Source organism: Primulina huaijiensis, chromosome 5 (assembly GCF_012295235.1).
Source record: "Primulina huaijiensis isolate GDHJ02 chromosome 5, ASM1229523v2, whole genome shotgun sequence".
Taxonomy (NCBI): Eukaryota; Viridiplantae; Streptophyta; class Magnoliopsida; order Lamiales; family Gesneriaceae; genus Primulina; species Primulina huaijiensis.
Genome location: NC_133310.1, coordinates 11,027,453 through 11,047,770, shown reverse-complemented (window position 1 = coordinate 11,047,770; position 20,318 = coordinate 11,027,453). Strand labels below are relative to the sequence as shown.

The following is a 20,318-nucleotide window of genomic DNA, read 5'->3' as shown; positions in this document are numbered from 1 at the left end:
CCAATTGTTTATTATGGTAGCATGTGTGTTCGGTGGAAGAAATAATCGATGCATGGGGGTGAGTGACTCGACCAGACCTGGTGGTTGAGTCCTAGGGGTCATGTTTAGGTCCTAGGGAGGGTCTTGGAAGGGCTGGGCTCGCTGTAGGTGGCTGGGGAAGAGCCCTTACGTGTTAAGGGACTCTTCCCGTGCGTGCGTGAGGGCGGCTGAGAATTTCAAGGGGGGCTCGGTTGAGGGCTTGGCTAGGGAGGTCCAGGCGATGGCTCAAGGTGGTTTATAGTGGGGCAGGAAGGCTATGGCTCGGTGCTGGCTGCTGCAAGGAGTCCCACGCAAGGTGGACTCTCGCGCACACAATGGGTCTCGCGCGCTGGTGCTGTGCGCCTGGCTGCTGCGTGGGTTCAGGGGCTCGGGGCTGGTTGGGTCGAGTCTGGGCATGGTCCATGGATGTCTAGGGTGAGGTGGACTCGATGGTTAACTAGCTGGAAGGGTCCTAGTTGAGTTAGGAGTCCTAGAAGTGCAAGGTGACACACACACATGTATGCAGAATGTTTGGTCACGTTTTAGAAGGTTTTGGGTCGGGCCAGGGCTGGTTTATGGGCTTGGGATTGCACAGCAGGGTCCCTAGATGGGTTGGCTAGGTTTTGGCTCGAGGTGGCTCGGGCGTGGCTCGAGTAAATTGAGAGATGGCTCGATGGGTTCACTAGGGTGTCAATAGTTCGAATTTAAGAGCAAAAATTGAATCTAAGGGTCCACGGGTGTGGCTCATGACTTGGAAGGGTAGAATAAATACTAAACATGTTATATTTAAAATTTGGGATCAAAATATTGAGTTTTGGATTTATTCGGAATTTAATCGCCGCACGAAACGTCAATTAACGAGTTAATTGAAAAGCCTAGTTTTAGGAATTATAAAATTATGAAAAATTAGGTTTAAGCTTAAATAATTATTATAAGTCTAAGTTTTTAATTTTGGAATTTTATATTAAGGTTTGGTTTAATTCGGGATTAAAACGCATTAATACGTTAGATTTAAAGATTAATTTAAAAGTCATAGATTAAAGCTAAATAAAAATATGAGAAAATTTATGTAGGCTTAAATAATTATTTGGGAGATGTTAGAGTCAATGAAATTAAGAAAATGTCAAAAACGGGAAATTTTACGTCCAGGGGTAAAACGGGATTTTTACACCTAGAAATTAGTAAACGTCATGGCAGTACCCTGAATGCTGTTTTATGTGCTAATATTATTACTTTCTATGGTTATGGATGTTTATGGAATTTTATATGTTAAAATGATATTTTAAACGTTTATGGGATTTTGTACGTTAAAATGATATTTTAAATGGTTAAGGAATTTGATATGTCTATGATTTAATATGTCAAAATATTATTTTAAATGTTTTAAGGTTAAAATGATTAATTCAAATATTTATGAATTTTTACATGTTAAATTATGATTTTTAAATGTCTAAGGAATTTTTTATGATTTAAAGAAGACATTTAAAANTATGTGGTAACGGATATGTGGTAACGGAAGAATGGGAATATCGTGAGGGGAGAAGGCCCCAGAGGGAGCCCATTTATGGAAGAAGGCCCCAGAGGGAGCCCCGACGATCGTATTTCTATTCGATCATGATAGGCCAAGGCCCAGTTGACCGGTGAGAGTGTTGCTGGTGTCCCCGCCGCCCAGTACTGTGGTTTATGTAGATGGATCCATCGATCATGTCATGTCATGTCAAGAAAGTCACAATTAACGATCTGAATTCAACAAAGGAAAAGGAAAATGTTTATGATCATGATAAAAAGTTTTATGTCATGCTTTGAGGAAAATGAAAATGTTAAGGTTTATGTTATGCATGTCATGAAAATGTTTATGGTTAAAGTTGATACATCATTATGAAAATGTTTTTATGCATCATAAAAATGTTTACGAAAATGTTCATGTTTGAAGTTTATGCATCTTCATGAAAACGATATTTTAAGTACAAATATTTTTCACTGTTGCGTGTGGTTTTATACGTATTACTTGTTATCAAGAATATGATGTGTTGAGTCTTTAGACTCACTAGGTGTGATTGATGCAGGTGTTTATGATAAAAATGTTATGGGAGGTCTTGATGGTTGACCTGACTGGACTGAAGGTGCACACGACCCGAGTACCAGCGCTTATAGCTTTCCGCATTTACGATTATGATTTATGTTAAATATTTTTACGACTTTTTTATTTATGCTTTTGAGTGATTTTTGAGAGATTATAGTATGGGCTGTATTTCTCAAATATATAGTTGGTTGTGTTTATTTTAAAATGGTGTCCAAAATATTTTATGTAATTTTTGTGGTTCGGCCGATACTATGTAAGGTTAAAAAAAAAAAATTTCTAGTACTCTTAAGCGATAAAAAGAAAGGCAGACGTTTCAGTTCATATATGCACTGACGGGGTGGGAGAGATCTGCAGCAGATGCCAAGGTGCTTAAAGATGCCGTGACTCGTGACGAGACACTGAAAATTCCAAGAGGTTGTGATAATCTTTTTTGCTATTATGAACTGTGAATTGATGATAGTTGTTTTTAAAATATTGTTCTCAGACGTTGTTAACTAATATCTTATTTGTAGGCTGTTATTACCTATGTGACAATGGGTATGCAAATGTAGAGGGGTTCTTGACTCCTTACAGGCGAGTACGCTATCATAGGGATGCTTGGGGAAACCGTGCAAATGGGCCACAGAATTATAAGGAGTTATTTAACTGGAGACACTCTGAAGCCCGAAACATAATCGAAAGAGCATTCGGTTTGTTGAAAAAAAGATGGGCCATACTTAGAAGTCCTTCGTTCTATCCACTAAAAACACAAAACAGAATCATAATGGCGTGTATGCTGCTGCATAACTTCATCAGGTCTGAGATGCCCAACGATCCAATTGAGGAAGTCATCGATGATGTAGTCAGTCCAGAGAATGAGATGCAAGATGAGTTCATCACTAGCTTGGAAGCATCGGATGATTGGGATAGTTGGCGGGAGAACCTTGCTATGTCTATGTGGATGAATCTAACCTAAATCATTATGTTTTTTGTAACTCTTTCGTTACAACTTTGGCATTCAAGTAGTTGTCACATTTGATGTTATTTAATTTTTAATCTACATAACTTGAATGCATTTGATGTTATTTTGTTTGAATCTAGTCAAACCAATTATATATTTCTTTTTTGTTGCAAAATGTGATGTTATGTAAACTATACTAATGTGACATGGCTAACCGTTGTGGTGTATTACTACCAGGTGTAGGACAACGGCAGTGTCAACATCGTGATTATGGATAGTTTTGCAACTTCCGAGAGTTTTGTTGACAAAGGCCAAAAAGCTGATAAGACAAGACGTAGTTGGAGTGAACGTGAAGAAGAGTTTCTAATACAAGCACTGAAAGAGGCGTCCGCAGAAGGTTGGAAAAGCGGCAACGGATTTCGGCTAGGCTATTTAGCTTTTCTTGAGAATCGAATGAAAGTTGCGTTTCCTGATACAAATATACGTGGGAACCCACATATTAACTCTAAAGTTCATGTGTGGAAGAAATTGTACGGATCTTAGTGACAATACTAAGTAAAAGTGGAGTCGGATGGAATGACACAGAGAAGACCATTGAAGCTTCAAACGACATTTGGGATGCACTAATAAAGGTATTTTTGTTTCTAACAATACTTGTCATTTTTTATTGGAAAAAAATGACTCATGTCGGTACTCTGTGATATTAAATTCGTAGGCAGACCACAACGCGAGGTCAATGAGACACAAAAGGTGGACCTATTACCATGATTGGTGCGAAATCTTCGGTAATGATCGTTCAACCGGAGAGAGAGCTGAACATTTTGCTGCTGTAGTTCAAGAGGTTCTTACCATGACACCTGAATTGGCTACCAATACAGGTATGAATTTGGACCCATTGTTCTCTGTTCATGAGGGAGGTGATGAGTCCATCTCTGTATCTGTCACACCGTCCTCGCGACCCACATGTGCTGCGAAATCAAAGGGTAAGAAACGGAAAAATGTAAACGCTGCTGACGATGCGATAGTGGAAGCCATAAATAATTTCGCAACAATCACCAAAGACACAATGAATGACCTTATCAAACAATTAGCAAGACAAAAAGAAGAAGGTGATGAGAAGATGCGCAATGACCAAGACTATGTGTTAAAGGTCATGGAAACAATTCCTGAGTTGACCGAAGATGAGAAAGTTAGGGTTATTGAAGAATTGGTGGAGAACCATGCGAAATTATCACTGTTCTTGCGCTTGGGTCATGGCGGAAGATTGAGCTTAGCTAGACGGTTGCTAAGAGGAGGTTGACGTTACGATGTATCATGTGGTACTTTTGGGGTAATATTTCGTTTTGCGGCCTCTATTTTGACGAAGTGTTGAATATTTGCGCATCTCAAACTTTCAAATCAACTTTGCTGACGCGATAAACGTGTTTGAATCAAATTGATTTGTGTGAATTTCGTGTTTCACGAAGGGCTTTGTTTTGGAGACCATATATGTAACAAATATTTTGACTTTTGATTCATATTTTGATGTAATGGTTTATTTTGGAAGGGGTTGGTTGTTCAGAACAAAGCTTCAGGCCTTCATTTGACAAAATTTTAAATAGCTGCTGTATGTAAAGTATGGAAATTTGATTCTACACCACACATCATTTTACCTTTGTTAAACAAAAAAAAGTAAATTAACTTGCTTCGCTACACAACCATTTTCTTGGATACAAACAAAGATGTATACACATCCACAAATTCAACACCTTTGATTGGTCTTGAGCAGATTTCGACAAAAAGTGGAACTATGCGTTGACCCTCTGTCGTTGTAAGCTATTCGTCAAATCTTTAAGCCAACGATTAAAAATATTCGACTACATATTTGCAACAATTTTTTTAACAAGCTTTCTGAAATGAACACACCACGCATCTAATACCAATAATCTCTCCTTCCCTTCAAATTCACTTCGTAACGATTTGTTGGTAATGCATATAAAATGGCTAGCAAAATGTTGTATGAGTTCAAAGTCAGATGAGCAGCACAAAGCACACACGATGGTATAAATACTGATGAAAAGTTACAAACATTGCAGCTTCGATGCATGTTCGCAATATGGTATCTATTAAACATTTATTTCAACATCTACAACAGACATGATCCTTTTCTTTTTTTGTGTTGTTCTGTTTACAGAAACTAAATTTTGAACTCAATAATTTTGGATCATACAAAAAATGAATATTGTTAAACACAATAAAATATTTGTTGTACTGGTACGCAACATATGGGCTGTAGTTTTGTTAAACATAATAATATATTAAAATGTAAATGTACATAGCATCATTTGATTATAGTGGCACATCACATTAGCGAAATAGTCTTGACCACCTAACCGTCGACTACATAGACAACTATAATACACTGCAAAAAAAACAAAAGGGTGGCTGCAAGACCAATTCACCTGATGAACAAAGTCAGTACATTACCCACTTGACTCGCTTGACGAGTCGATGACAACAGCCGGTACACATTTATCTTCTGCAACATGTTTCTTCGTGGCATCAGTGTATGCAAGCCGGCCACGCTTCTTGCTTGTTAGATGCTTCATTAGTTCTTTTACGTACATGTTTTCCACTGGGTGAAAAGGCTTTTTGGTTGATGCTGTTTCCTTAAACGAAACAGCAGGAAACAAACCCCCCATTTTTTTCTTCGTCGATGGTGCTGGAGGCTGATCAACACCATCACCTTCTTCATCTGACAACAATGATATCAGCAATACTAAGTACTTGCTGGTCACGGAATCTTGAGACCCACTGGGAAAAGTCACGGACATCTTGTTAGCTGAGACAAAAGAATGTTTCTGTTCAGTGAGACAAATAACACAAATAAATAGAAACTCAACAATTGCCTTAAGCCCTGGATGAAACGATTTAAATGCTCACAACTCTACCAAATTTAATGCCATATCCTGTAACATACATAAAATTAATTGATTGGCTGTAGTTGGCAGTATAGGTCAACCAATACACATAGGCAGCTCTTTGCATTCAATATAATACCTTCAAATACTGTATAACTGGAACCTAAAATAACACTAATTAATGAGAAATGCAATTAAAGACAGTCCCATCAATCGCACCACTTGTGGTCTGAAATACCATGGACAAATGTGCACAAAAGAAATTAAAGTGTTTGTTAAATGTTCTTATCTCCACAACCATACCTAAGAAGCTAATTCACCTTCGCATGCAGCAATATGGCAGATTCAATTCACTTTGCAGCACAACAAAGAAGCTCAAACGAAAAAGCTTGATGCAAATTAAGCCCTTGCAATTATTGCTCGTCGCCCCTGTACGTGGTAACGGAAAAGTTCAAACATTTATTCATAGCACTGTTCAATGCATATTACCACAAAATCTAAACATCTTAAAATGTCAGAATGGGGTTCTTACTGTCAACTCAGCATTGCTTCACTGCACCGTGTGTACATGGGGTTACAAATGAAAGAACATTGACTTGTGCAGGTATGAAGACAAATGTAAGATACAAAATACATTCTGAATTATATTGAACGTTAAAACATGTACAAAAACAAAATAGTACAGTATTACAACTACTACAAGCAGCTAATAATTACAATACCAAGTCTTTTTCTAGCTCGTCAGGAAAAAAACCAAAAACGGCTAGGTCATATACAATATCAAGCAACAACGTGGACAACATTTCGCACAACACTATTACAACATAACAAACATACACACGACATTTTACTTCGTAACGATTACAAGAACAAGCATGAAGAACAGCATTAAACACAATATTGAGCAAATGCAACCAAAGCAACAACAAACTTGTTCGACAGATAGAGGTTTGTGATCCACTGGATCATTTGATGGAGCTGATGTGGTGGATGCCATAACCGACTTGGTTTGAACTTGTTGTTCCGCGTCAACTGTATCGACATTCTTCAAATTATAAGACTGTGAACTGCAAGATGCATTGTATCCTTCTGTGTGCCGACGCTTTAAATGGGAAGTAGGAGTTTGCGCCGAATTTGTACCCATCTCAATTTTAGATGATGGTTCATTGCTTGAAGTTACTTTTTGATACTCATCGTACCAAAAGAATCGGTTCGATGTTTCAAACCGGCTGGACATATAAAGTAAAAGTGGCCGGGTCGTGTCGAATGGGGACCAGCTTCACGTAAAACCATAAACCCATTGCCGCACTCGCACAGCGGTGCTGTCTTCAACTCCATGAAAGCTACGCTAAAGAATCATTCCATGATTTCCTACTTGAGTTACATAGGTAGACATATCTGCCTAAAATACATTTGCAACGGAATTAAATGTTTCGCAAGAACAGAAACTTCAGCAAACCAAGAAAATTGTAATCAACTGTTGATCTTCAACTGTGAAATATATAAAAAAGCTGTACAGCTCGAAGACTGAAGCTAACACATTCCCACCTTTCCAGATTCAGGAAGCAACTCAAAAGGCAAGTGTAAAGGCATGAATGCAGATTTACGATGCCATGCCGGGGAACCAAATGTACATGGAAAGGGTTCAAGTTCAAGAGATAGGAAACCTGCTACAAAGTACAATGTTTCTAAAACACAGTAGGCAACCTTCAACTGGACTGTATCCACTTTTGCAAAAATTAACATCATTACAGAGGAAATTAGCGTAGGGAAACCAAAAATCAGTAGCAATGTTAAAATTTAAATGTCCATCACTCCCACCCAATAAACAAGTCACTGATAAACATAATCCTCCCATACCATAAGGCACTCAGATTTCAGCATAAATCCTTCCAGGAAACATTTAGCAGTAAAATTCTATTTCACCAATGATATGAATGAATCACAGCAAAATCACGATGCCCAATCAACCACACACCTAAAATTTTAGTAACAATGCAGATACAAGTTGAAATTTTTATAAAATGTTAAAACCAAGAACAGCGTAACTCTAAAAACTTGTAAACTTTTCTCAGAATTACTCAGATACCATGACAGAATGAAATTCTCAACATATTTCAAAAAAAGAATTTACGGATATCAGTAAACGAGCTTAAATCTAAAAACTTGTCAAATTTTCTCAGAATTACTCACATTTACTGCAGATGGTTGTATATCGAATTTCCTTCTACGCAATGTGTGCTCAGTTACATATTCTCGCCATTTCGCCCGACTTAATACCTGCAGAATCGATTTTAAATCCTTCACATGTTGGATTCACAGTTACCACATCAATGCACAGTGTTGACGGCTAGGGTTTTGATGCGAGAACGAGCAGATGAAATGTGGGGTAGATGTAATAGGTATTAATTTAAAAATTAGAGATAAGCAAAGGGTATTTTTGGTAATACACACGTAAATAGTTTCTCAATCACACCCTTAAGACAACTCACCAAACATAACACAGGATATACGCAAACCATACAAATCTTGGTTTATCAAATACTTAATCATTTTGGTACTAATCATTTCATTTGTCCTATCATTTCAACCAAACGAAGCCTTAGGATAGTGATTATCTTGTATGCATGACTAATTTTAAATTTAAATTCACTAACATGTTAAGTTACAATTTCTTTAATAAAATAAGCCTAGATTAACTTATCTCAATTGGTCACATATTTTAATTTAGGCTTTTAATTAAATTATTGGACATAGAAGAATTTATTTACTACTTAACTCTAATTAATTAATTAAATTCTTAAACATTCTTTCACATTAAAATAAATTATCCTTTATCATGAATAAATTCTAGGAATATTTTCTTATCATTAAATTTTATCTTAAAACTCCAACTCCAGTCCGGCCTCACTTATTTAACTTGAAGGATAAAACTAAACTTATGCGATTTAAAATAAATAATCATGACTATCAAATAAAAAAAATGCTTTAAATAATAAAGAAACCATTTTTAATTTAAAATACTAGAAATTATGCATGGCTTATACGTAGTCTGGTTTACGGGTTCTACAATTACAATGAACAAAGAACTTTGCAGTCCGTTATTTATCTTCTATTTTTTTTAATAATTAATATTTTTTTATTGGCGAGTTATATTCTTGTAATTAATTATTTTTTAAAAATCAATAAAAGTTTATTAATTGTTTTCTCATTTCTCACCACTTACTCACAAAAGATGTGTGAGTATATATTATACTTTNATAAACACATCTATTATACATTTTATATTAATTGATCAAAAATATATATATATAAATTGGTACATATGAAAAACTATTTTTTCTTATAATCTGTAATTTGAATATAATGAATATTAAAATCTAGCGTATTGTAATTTTTCAATAATTATTAACTAATGCGTCTCAGGTGCATTTTACGGACACCTTACTCGACATTGAACTAAAAATTATTATTATTATTATTACTATATATATGAATATATTTTTTTTATTTTTATATAAAAACAAACTAAGAGGAAAAGAAGTTCACCTGCACTTGTAGCAGAAACTAACATCCTTCGCGAAGCTAATGAAATAAATCCCTGTTCCACAACATCATCAAGAAACGATAGCAGTTTATCATAATAATTGTTAACATTTAACAAACCAATTGGCTTATTGTGGATATTTAATTGTGCCTAACAAACAGTATAAAATATTTCTTTCAAAGTATCGAAACCTACTGGCAAAGCAATGAAAGCATCTGAATGTTCAATCATTTGAGTAATTCGTTCACACACGTTGTCCACTTTCATTTCTTCTCCTATTGTTGGTCCAGTCAGACTGGCTAAGGTAATCGGAATAATACCTAAGACTTCACTTCCACCTTCATGCGCAGCTTTTGCAGCTTTTTCCATGAGACCAACTTCACCACCACTATATACCAATTGAATCTTTTTTTTAGCAAGTGTTATTCCAAGCTTTTCTGCTACTTCTTCATAAATTGAATATTTTCCTGCACTAGATCCACAAAATACACAAATATTTTTTATTTTACTTACCGTGGATGTCGACATGATGAGAAATATGTTTTCTGAAATTGTTAAATCACAGCATATGAATTTATAAGTGTAACATGCCAAAAGTCAATATTTGAACAGGAAATTATTATTATTAAAAGAAAATAAAAATGACATAAATTAAAACACATATGTACAGTGTAGTTGTGATTGTGGCTGTAATGCCCGAGATTTTAGTACTGTAGTCAGACATTGATTAATTGACAAAATTGAGATTTCACGAGCTAAAATAAGACGTGAAAGGAGAAGCCGGGTGTCAGTGTATTATAAGCCAAGATGTTGGACAGAACATCTGGCGCCCGAGCGGTAGGAAAAGACCGCCCGAGCGCCAATGCATCACAAGATTTAAATTTGGACAGGAAGTCTGGCGCCCGAGCGGTAGTTTTTGACCGCCCGAGCGCCAATGTTTAACAAGAGGAATTCTTGGACAGAATGTTGGGCGCCCGAGCGGTAGTTTGTGACCGCCCGAGTGCCAATGTTCAATAAGGATATGTCTCGGACAGAACATCTCGCGCCCGAGCAGTAGATTGGNATATATTTCATGCCTTCAGCAAGAATCAAAAAAGAAGAAAACGAGAAAGGGTCAGAAGAATGGTATGGTTTGAAATTATGGTATTGTCAGCATCTGATAGGATTGGTATATGATGTTCTTGAGATATTAGACGTTGTAGAACCGAGAACAGATTGACGAACAGATTGGTTATACATTTGTTATGATTTTCAGAGATGTAATTGAGATTAGTCAGATTTCTGAACTTATGGATGGCGTTGACTACTGGTTATGATTTGTAATTGAAATCTGTTGTTGTCTGAGTTGACGGGGATATCAATATTGTACCGTTATCCCGTCGATATTGAATTAGATTGAATATTGATCACAACAGATCTGAGTTGAGTTGAATATTGATATTGTGCCTATTCGATATGTCATTTCAGATTGATATTGCCAGCTTTGGAGTCGAGACTTTGACTGAGTCAGAAACCAACGAAAGGAAGGTATAAAGCAATGTTAACCGGGAGATCGACTTGGGTCAGACTAGACTTGAGTTTCCCTAAATCACATACTTGTATGTTATTGGTTTCATACCTTTATATTGTTTGAATGAATATGCTTAGTCTATTGATTTATAGAAAAGCAGAGAATAGCAGATAGCTATTGAGTGAGAGTCGCTGACAGAGGTGCCAGATTATGACAGAGTGATCATTGGCCCATTGCACATTGTCAGAGTAGGCATTGACGGATATGCCAAGACAATGGATATTTGATTTATAGCGATGTTGTTTAGGAATGGATCGATTCCTATCACGGAAATTCGGTATATTGTAATATTCAGGAACCGGGATCCCTAGATTAGAAATGAGTCGAGTCTGAGATGACGAGTCAAAGAGTTTTATCTGTATTCACTAATGTGTCATAAATTATGATTTATGTTTGGTGATTCATGGTTTATGCTTTTGTATATGGATTTATGCATTGCATGTATATATTGTTTATACTGGGATTATATTCTCACCGGAGTTATCCGGCTGTTGTCTTGTTTGTATGTGTGCATGACAACAGGTGGGACAGGATCAAGGTGAAGAAGAGGATGAAAGAAAGGACAAGTTAGCGTGGTGATCCGGATCAGAAGTAGTTAGGTTTCAGCATTTGATATATAGTAGTTGAACCCTATTTTCGTTTGTTGTATGCAGTACAACACTTGTACTTTTATACTGATGTGTATACTAGATTGATTCCAATACGTTCCGCATTTTAAAAAAAAAAATTTTTTTACCCTGTTTATCTTTATTGGATTGAATTATTCCCAAAGAATGATTAAGAAATGAATTAGCGTCCGGGTCCCCACAGTGGCTCACATCTTCCTCTGATTTTACGTTCAGTAACGGCATTAACGTCTTCTATGAGTCGAGGATATGCTTCCCATCCAATTTTCTTATAAATTGGCAAACAGGGTCTTTGAACGTCAGATTCCCGAGACAAAATTGTGTATATATATTTACTTACCTAAATAGATATGGGTTACTACAGTAGAATCTTTATAAGGCTGATTCCACCGTCCATATTGATATTCCTCATTAACTATTTACCACTTCTAAGGGTAATAATATATTTTATTTGATCAATTTTTTAATTTTTTAATTCTTGATTTTGATTTTTAGGATTAGGTTGAGGTTGAGATGGAAATTTTCTTTTTTCATGAATATTAAGTGCAGATGCAAATTTTGCAAGAGTTTCTTTCAAATCACTCACAGATTGACTGTTTTGAATATTGATAGAATCTTGCTTTTGGATAAATTCATGAATTACATCTTCAAAGTTTTTTCTTGGAGGTGTAACATAAAGAATATAACCTTGATGATTTTGGTTATTTTGAAAATATTTTTGTGAGGGTTGTGCATTATTATCATTCCTCCAACTAAAATTAGGATGATTTTTCCATCCAGAATTATATTATGTTGAAAAAGGATCTAGTATTGGTTTTTTATAATTGTTAACATAATTTGCTTGTTAATGGAGACATTCTTTAAATGAAGGTATGTTGGACAATCTTTTGTAGCATGATCATGTGTATCACATATATAACAAATAATTTCTTTAATACTTTTTAATTGACCACTCTTTTTCATTTCTAATGACTCAATTTTTCTTGCTGAAGATGCAAGTTTAGTTTGAATATCTATATCATCTTTAAGATTATAGATACCACACCCATTTGTTGAATTATTGATTTTAGTTGTTGGTGGTTCTATTGTGCCTATATTATCCCAATTTTGAGCATTTTTCTGCTAATGAATCCAAATACTACATAGCTTCATTTGAGTTTTATCTTCAAAAGTTTCATTACACATGAATTCTATTATTTGCCTATCTTTAGGTATTAGACCTTCATAAAAGTGAGAAACTATTCTCCATGTTTCAAAACCTTGATGTGGGCATGTATTAAGTAAATCTTTATATCTATCCCAACATTGATAAAATGTTTCTCCTTGTTTTTGAGAAAAAATAGTAATTTGTCTTTTAAAAGAGTTTGTTCTATGGGAAGGAAAATTATTTTTGAGAAATTGTTGTTGCATTTCTTCTCATGATCTTATTGAACTTGATCTCAAATTTTGTAGCCATGTCTTAGCTTTATCTTTTAAATAAAAAGGGAAAAGCTTTAATCAAACTATATCTATGCTACAATTTTGATCTTTATAAGTGTTACAAACTTCTTTAAATTCTTTTAGATGTAAATATAGATTTTCAGAATCTAATCCATGAAAATTTGGTAAAAGTTGAATAATTTGAGGTTTAAAGTTGAAATTAGATGCATCAGGAGGAAAAACTAAAAAAGATGGGGCACTAGTTCTAATAGGGTTCATATGGTGCCTAAGTGTTCTTAATTGATCATGTTCTTCATTATTATTATTATTATTGTTGTTGTTATTATTGTTATCATTATCTTAATTATTTGAATTATAATCCATGTTTAAATTATTTTAAGATACTCGAATAATTCTACCACTTTTTTTCCGACTCCAAATACTCATACAAAAAAACAACACAATACTTATAAATAAAATATAATTAACAAATATAAACTTAATTTATACCTCCCCGGCAACGGCGCCAAAAACTTGCTACTACTTAAATTATAATTCACCCAAGTGTAGGTTGTCTGCAAGTAAAATATTTCTTAAGTACGAGATCGATCAACAGAGATGTTATTTTAAGTTTAAATTTATTAATTTATAGATTACCAAATGCAAGAATGAAGTTTACAAATTATAAATTTTGTCAAGGTTTGAGGATTTATTCTTGGTTTATGCAATATTGTTTAACTAAAAGTAAAACAAATAAACCTCCATAAATAATGGTTCCAAGAAAATTAAATATTTAAACACACACCTAATATAACATAGTTCAAACTATAGAATATACTGAATTCACCGATATTTTATATATGGTACCAATAATTATATATATAACTATATAAATATATAACTGCATAAAGTAAATGTTAAATTAAATCATTAAATTTCATTTAGAACAACCGACAGAGCCACGCTATTACCTTAATGAAATATATGATTTAATAAGTTAGTTGCAGAAAAGTAAAAGTTAGTTGCAAAAAGTAAAAGTTAGTTGTGATAAAATAAATGTTAGATGCAGAAAGTAAAAGTTAGTTGCGATAAAGTAAATGTTAGATGCGGAAAGTAAAAGTTAGTTGCGATAAAGTAACTGTTAGATTGTTAGATATTAGTATTAAATAATAATATTTCATTTACAACAACCGGCAAAGCCATGCTATAGTATAAATGAAATATATGATATAAATATATATAAATATGTATAATATAACAATAATAATTAATGAAATATTTATTGTATCAAAATTAAACAACAAATCAAGATAACCACTTCAATGGTATCAAGCATTTGATGTAAATTGATAACAAATAATTCATTTTTATACCTACAATAAAAAGAAATTAGAAACATGAAAAGAAATAAAGAAAGAATATACAAAATATAAACAATCTTACTTCACCAAAAATTCATTATCTTCACCTTGACATAATAGATTTAGCTTTTCATGAGCTTACTTTTGATCAACACAAAAAACATCACTCATAATTGGGAAAATGAAAAATATATTGGAACTTAAAACTTTTATACACACTCACACTATATTTTACAATGAGATAGAATGATTTTCAAGATAGCACAAGGCCTCTATTTATAGGTCAAATGAGAGAAAATGTCAAAAATTTTATTAATGCCATGTAGTTGTAATAGTAGTATTTGTCTCCTCCAACTTCAATTCCATGTCCCTTCTTTCAATGCTTTGTTCAACGACTTTAATCACTGAATTTGACTCTGCTCAAAACAGCAAACATGTGGGGAATTGTCTGTAGATGAATTTGGATACTTGGTTCACCTCATTTGGTTAAATATTGAAATAGTTATGATTTTTTTACTATATGCTGGTCATGGTGAAAGTAAATTTGTCATCTTTTTGATATTTTCACAATTTGATCATCTTAACAAACTTTTTAGGCAATCATGTCTTCTGCAAAGTTGTAGATAATTTCTCAAGAATTTCAAACATGTTTGAATCACCTCCATTTGAATTTTCTAGCTTGAGTTATCATTATTTTACCAACACATAGAAAATCTGAAAATAAGACATATTTAGTAAGACATTTAAATATAAACAAACAATACTAAAATAACATAATTTTATAATTTTAATGAAACTTAAGTTTTAAAATATAGGTTTTAACATATAATAAATTATTAATTTTAAATTTCATCAAACGTCAATACTAAAACCCAAAAATCAACATAGTCTAATTCCACCACAAAGCCAACATGCGTTGATATCAAATAATTTCTTATTTCATATCGTATCACGTATAAAAATTCTAAAGCATATAAGTCATATATTATCATAAAGCTATTAAACATGTGACGTAAACATACAATTCATGTACTTATGCAGGTATCATCATATAAATCATATAAAGCATGTAAACTAACAAATGTGAGGCTTGACGACGGAGCTTTCCGGCACTGATGGTGGCACAACCCTTTATAAGAATAATTGTTCTGGTACCAACTGAAACGTCCAATACTCGTTTTCTTGAAACATGCAAAAAATTNTTAAAATACCTTGACACCATTTTTAAAATAAAACAACCAACTACCATTTGAAACTCAAAGGACATGGTTCAAATGATAAAATCGTCAAACATGTTACCAAATCTAAATCATTATTTGAAAAGTATAGCCCATACTATAACCTCTCACAACCTTCATAAACATAAATAAATTGTCGTAAAAATATCTTCAACATAAATAATAAATCATAAACTAGTGCGGAACTAGCGTCGATCCTCGAGTTATGTGCACCTTCAGTCCAGCAAAGTCAACCATCAAGACCTCCATTATCATATTCATAATCACATGCATGAATCACACCTAGTGAGTCTAAAAACTCAACGCATCATATTCTTGATAACAACATATACAAATCACATGTAACAGTGAAAAATATTTGTACTTAAAATATCGTTTTCACGAAGATGCATAAACTTTAAACATGAACATTTTCATGATGCATAAACTTTAAATAAAAACATTTTCCTAAACATTTTCACATCATCCTCAACATATTCATATACATATCATCATCAACATATTCATATACATATCATCATCAACATATACGTATTTTTTTTCCTTTCGTTGAATTCAGATTGTTAATTGTGACTTTCGTTTTCATCTATGTCTACGTGTTGGGTGATGGATCCATCTACATGTAACCACAGTACTGGGCGGCAGGGACATCATCAAACACTCTCACCGGTCAACTGAGCCTTGGCCTTACGTATTAACATATCATCGTATACATATCTGTATCCACGGAAATACGATCGTCGGGCTCCCGCTAGGACCATCACCCTCACGATATCTCCAACATATCATCGTATTAGTCACAATTACTTCACTTCCTTCAACGTTTCATATTTTCATCACTTTATAAAATTTAAACTAGCATATAACGTTTTTCCTTTTAAACAAGCATGCAACATATCTTTTAACGTTATCGTTTCATCATAAAAATCTATTAACATTTTAAAATAAAACTTTTAACATATTAAAACCTGTAAATATATACATTTTAAATCCTAAACATTTAAAATAAATGTTTTGACATATTAAATCATAAACACATCTGATACCCCATGGGTCCCCTAGGCCCGGATTACATCTTGGAGGCCCAGATCACATTTGGGTGGGAAGCCCATCAGGGCCCAGGTATTTTTTTATAAATACCAGGTTTGAGCGTACGGTTGATGGATTCACTATGTTGTTTTCAGCAGCACCCTTAGCTGCTCTCCCCATATATTCTCAGTCTCTGACTTGAGCATCGGAGGGGCTACGCCAGGACACCTTCCTGGCCCCCTTCTAACGGTCTTATTCTTTATTTCAGGCTCAGGGTGATCTTAAAGCCCACGTCTGAACTAGTGACGTTCGTTGGGATCGGACCCGAAATTTCCCGTGAGTATCACTTGGCGCCGTCTGTGGGAAAACTTGAGTTGAGACGTAGAGATGGTAGGCAAGAGAGGGAGTAGAAGAGCTACCTCAGCATCATCACGTCCTCAGAGGGGACCCGAACAATCTCATGTTGAGACAAGACATGAACAACCGCGTCTTTAGACGAGACAGGAACAACCTCATCAAGAGACAAGAACCGAGCAGCCCCTTCACGAGACAAGGGTCGAGCAAACTCGTCCCAATGAGAACGTGGGGAACTTGACCCTGGAGCAGTTGGGCCAATTTATGACCCGAACAGTGGATGAGGCCATGAAAAGGAATCAAGAGTCTGTGTTTGTAGAGGAACAGGCCGCCCGTCGGGAGCGTGAGGAAAATGTTGAAGTCCACCAGAGCAGGGTGGAGGAGACGCAACCCCTCCCAACTGGGGAGATTAGTGAGATGGGGGAGATGTGGAAGGAGATACGGAGGTTGAGGGAGCAGGTAGAAAGCAGAGCGCCGGTACCCAAGAGAAGAAGCCCTTTTTCACTAGCCATCTTGGAGGAAGGGCTTCCTCCGAATTTCCGACAATCTAACGTTGGTGAGTATGACAGACATACTGACCCCGATGAACACTTTGGGGAGATTTGAGAATGCGGCTCTGTTACACCAATATTCAGATGGAGTCAGGTGCAGGGTATTTCTTGGCACGTTGGTGAGGTCAGCCCAGCAATGGTTTAATACCCTGCAGCCCAATTACATACAGTCTTTTGCGGATTTTGCTACAGCTTTCTTGCACCGATTTGCCAGCAGCAAGAGGCACCAGAGAAATTATTTGAGCATGTTCGTGATGAAACAGCAAGAGACTGAAACTTTGAGAGAATTTTTCCAGCGTTTCAACAGTGCAGCGCTGGAGATACCGGCGGCTACCCCTGACATTATGATAAGTGCCTTTACACAAGGACTGAGGGGAGGGGAGTTTTTCAAGTCGCTGGTCAAGAAGCCTCCGTCGAGCTATGATGATCTGTTGGCTCGAGCTGAGAAATATGTCAACGTGGAGGATGCCCAACGGTACAGAAGAATGGAAAACCGGCCCGGGGGAGGTAGGGTGGAGGGACCCGAGAGAGGCGGTAAGAAGAGAGGTGCAGGTGAGAGGGAGGAGGACAGAATCAGAAGTAGAGGACGATTCTCATCTCATGTTCCTTTGAATAGGAATCAGGATAAAGTGATGGAGGTGAGGGAGTCAGGGGAGAGGGGAGAGAAGTCGCAGAGGATTGAGAGCGATGCTCGGCCTCCGCCGCGGGGTAGACAAGAAGGATCTTCGTCTGGGAGTGAACTGAGATCTCACCCGTCTTCTAGGTGAGGTCGATGTCCTCCATGGATAAATCAGAGGGTCAGGGAGCAGAGAAGGGAAGGTCGAGGTCAAGATGTTCCTCAAGAGCCAGTCGAACCGAAGAGGGGAATGGATGAGGACAACCATCCTACGAGAGGAATGATTCATATGATCTCGCGGGGTGTTACTGATGGAGACTCTGGACAACTCGGAAAGCGCACGGGAGGAGGTTGGAGAATTTTGAGATATCCAGAGGTGCAGAATTGCCCCAAGATCCTATCATCAGCTTCGAGCCGGAAGAACTTCGAGGTATCGTGGCTCCTCATAACGATGCTTTGGTGGTGACGTCCACCATTGCCAACTACGATGTGGCAAGGATCTTCATTGATAATGGAAGCTCCGTAAATATCTTATTCAAGAGCACATTGGATCAAATGAAAGTGGAAGGATTTGAGTTTGAGCTGGTCTCCACCCCGCTGTATGGGTTTGCAGGACATGCCATCCCGCCTTTGGGTCAGATTGTTCTTCCCCTATCCTTGGGAACTGATCCTCGATGGGTAACAAAAATGATAGCCTTCACTGTGGTGGATACCCCGTCAGCGTATAATGGAATTCTAGGACGGCCAGTCCTGAAGGATTTTAGAGCCGTAGCTTCCAGTTATCATCAGAAGCTTAAGTTTCCTGTGGGAAAAGGAGTTGGAGTCTTGTGCGGAGAACAAAAAGTCGCGCGTCGGTGTTATGAAGGGGTAGTGAGGGAGGAAGGAAAAAGAGCGCGTGTGGAGGTTAACATGATTAGGAAAAGAAGAAGTGAGTGACTTGATCCTGTTGAAGGTACAAGAAGATCAGAGGGGAAAGTTGGACCAGAGTGGGAGGGACTTTTCAGAGTGATTGATAAATTTAATTTTGGAGCTCGTTACTTGGAGAATGCTCAAGGAAAGGCTTTAAAGAGGCCCTGTAATGCTTACCACCTTAGGGAGTATCATTCTGGATTTTATCGTTGATGTATTTCATCTTTGCATTTTCCAATGTAATCAGTTAGAATTCAATAAAATCAAGTTCTTCTTTTCAGTTCTAGAATGTTGGTGTAGTATGAAAGTGAGAAAATTTTATTTTCCTGCTAAGGCACTGCCTAGCAGAAGAGCAGAGTTTGCGAGGAAAAAAATTTTATTTTCCTGCTATGACATCACCTAGCAGAAGAGTTAGACGGTGAGGGTGGAGAATTTTTATTTTCCTGCTAAGGCATCACCGAGTAGAAGAGTCAGAGGCTGATGAGGTGAAAGTTTATTTTCCAGCTAAGGCGTCACCTAGCAGAGGAGTTAGAGGGTGGAGGTGTAGAATTTTTATTTTCCTGCTAAGGCATCGCCTAGTAGAGGAGTCAAAGGGTGATGAGGTGAAAGTTTATTTTCCAGCTAAGGCGTCCCCGAGCAGAGGAGTTAGAGGGTGGAGGTGTTGAATTAAATTTTCCTACTAGGCGATAGCAGAGTTGGGGAGGAGAAAAATATTATTTTTTTACTAAGACATTGCCTAGCAGAGGAGTTAGAGAGTTTGGGTGGAGAAAAATTTTATTTTGCTGCTATTACGTCGCATAGCAGAGGAGTTAGAGGGTGAGGGTGGAGAATTTTTATTTTCCTGCTAAGGCATCGCCTAGTAGAGGAGTCAGAGGGTGATGAGGTGAAAGTTTATTTTCCTGCTAAGGCGTCTCCTAACAGAGGAGTTAGAGGGTGGAGGTATTGAATTTTTATTTTTCTGCTAAGGCATCGCCTAGTAGAGGAGTCAGAGGGTGATGAGGTGAAAGTTTATTTTCCTGCTAAGGCGTCGCCTAGCAGAGGAGTTAGAGGGTGGAGGTGTTGAATTAAATTTTCCTAGTAAGGCATCGCCTAGTAGAGGAGCAGCGTGAAGGAGAAAAATTAAATTTTTCTACTAAGGCATCGCCTAGTAGAGGAGC

The 20,318-nt window shown here is 36.3% G+C and overlaps 1 protein-coding gene and 1 non-coding gene across 2 annotated transcripts in view; both read left to right on the top strand.

Moving 5' to 3' along the window:
* Nucleotides 1–3,181, top strand: part of LOC140977402 (uncharacterized) — a 10,194-nt gene extending 7,013 nt beyond the window's left edge. Inside the window, exons 3-4 of the mRNA XM_073442149.1 lie at nucleotides 2,419–2,515; nucleotides 2,614–3,181. Coding sequence (XP_073298250.1) covers nucleotides 2,419–2,515; nucleotides 2,614–3,056 — 540 coding nt within the window. The 3' untranslated portion in view covers nucleotides 3,057–3,181. The remainder of the gene's footprint in view (nucleotides 1–2,418; nucleotides 2,516–2,613) is intronic.
* A 9,758-nt stretch (nucleotides 3,182–12,939) lies between these two features.
* LOC140977923 (small nucleolar RNA R71) lies at nucleotides 12,940–13,050 on the top strand. The gene has a single exon (XR_012175488.1). It is a non-coding gene; the product is annotated as a small nucleolar RNA R71 (small nucleolar RNA).
* The last annotated feature ends 7,268 nt before the right edge of the window (nucleotides 13,051–20,318 follow it).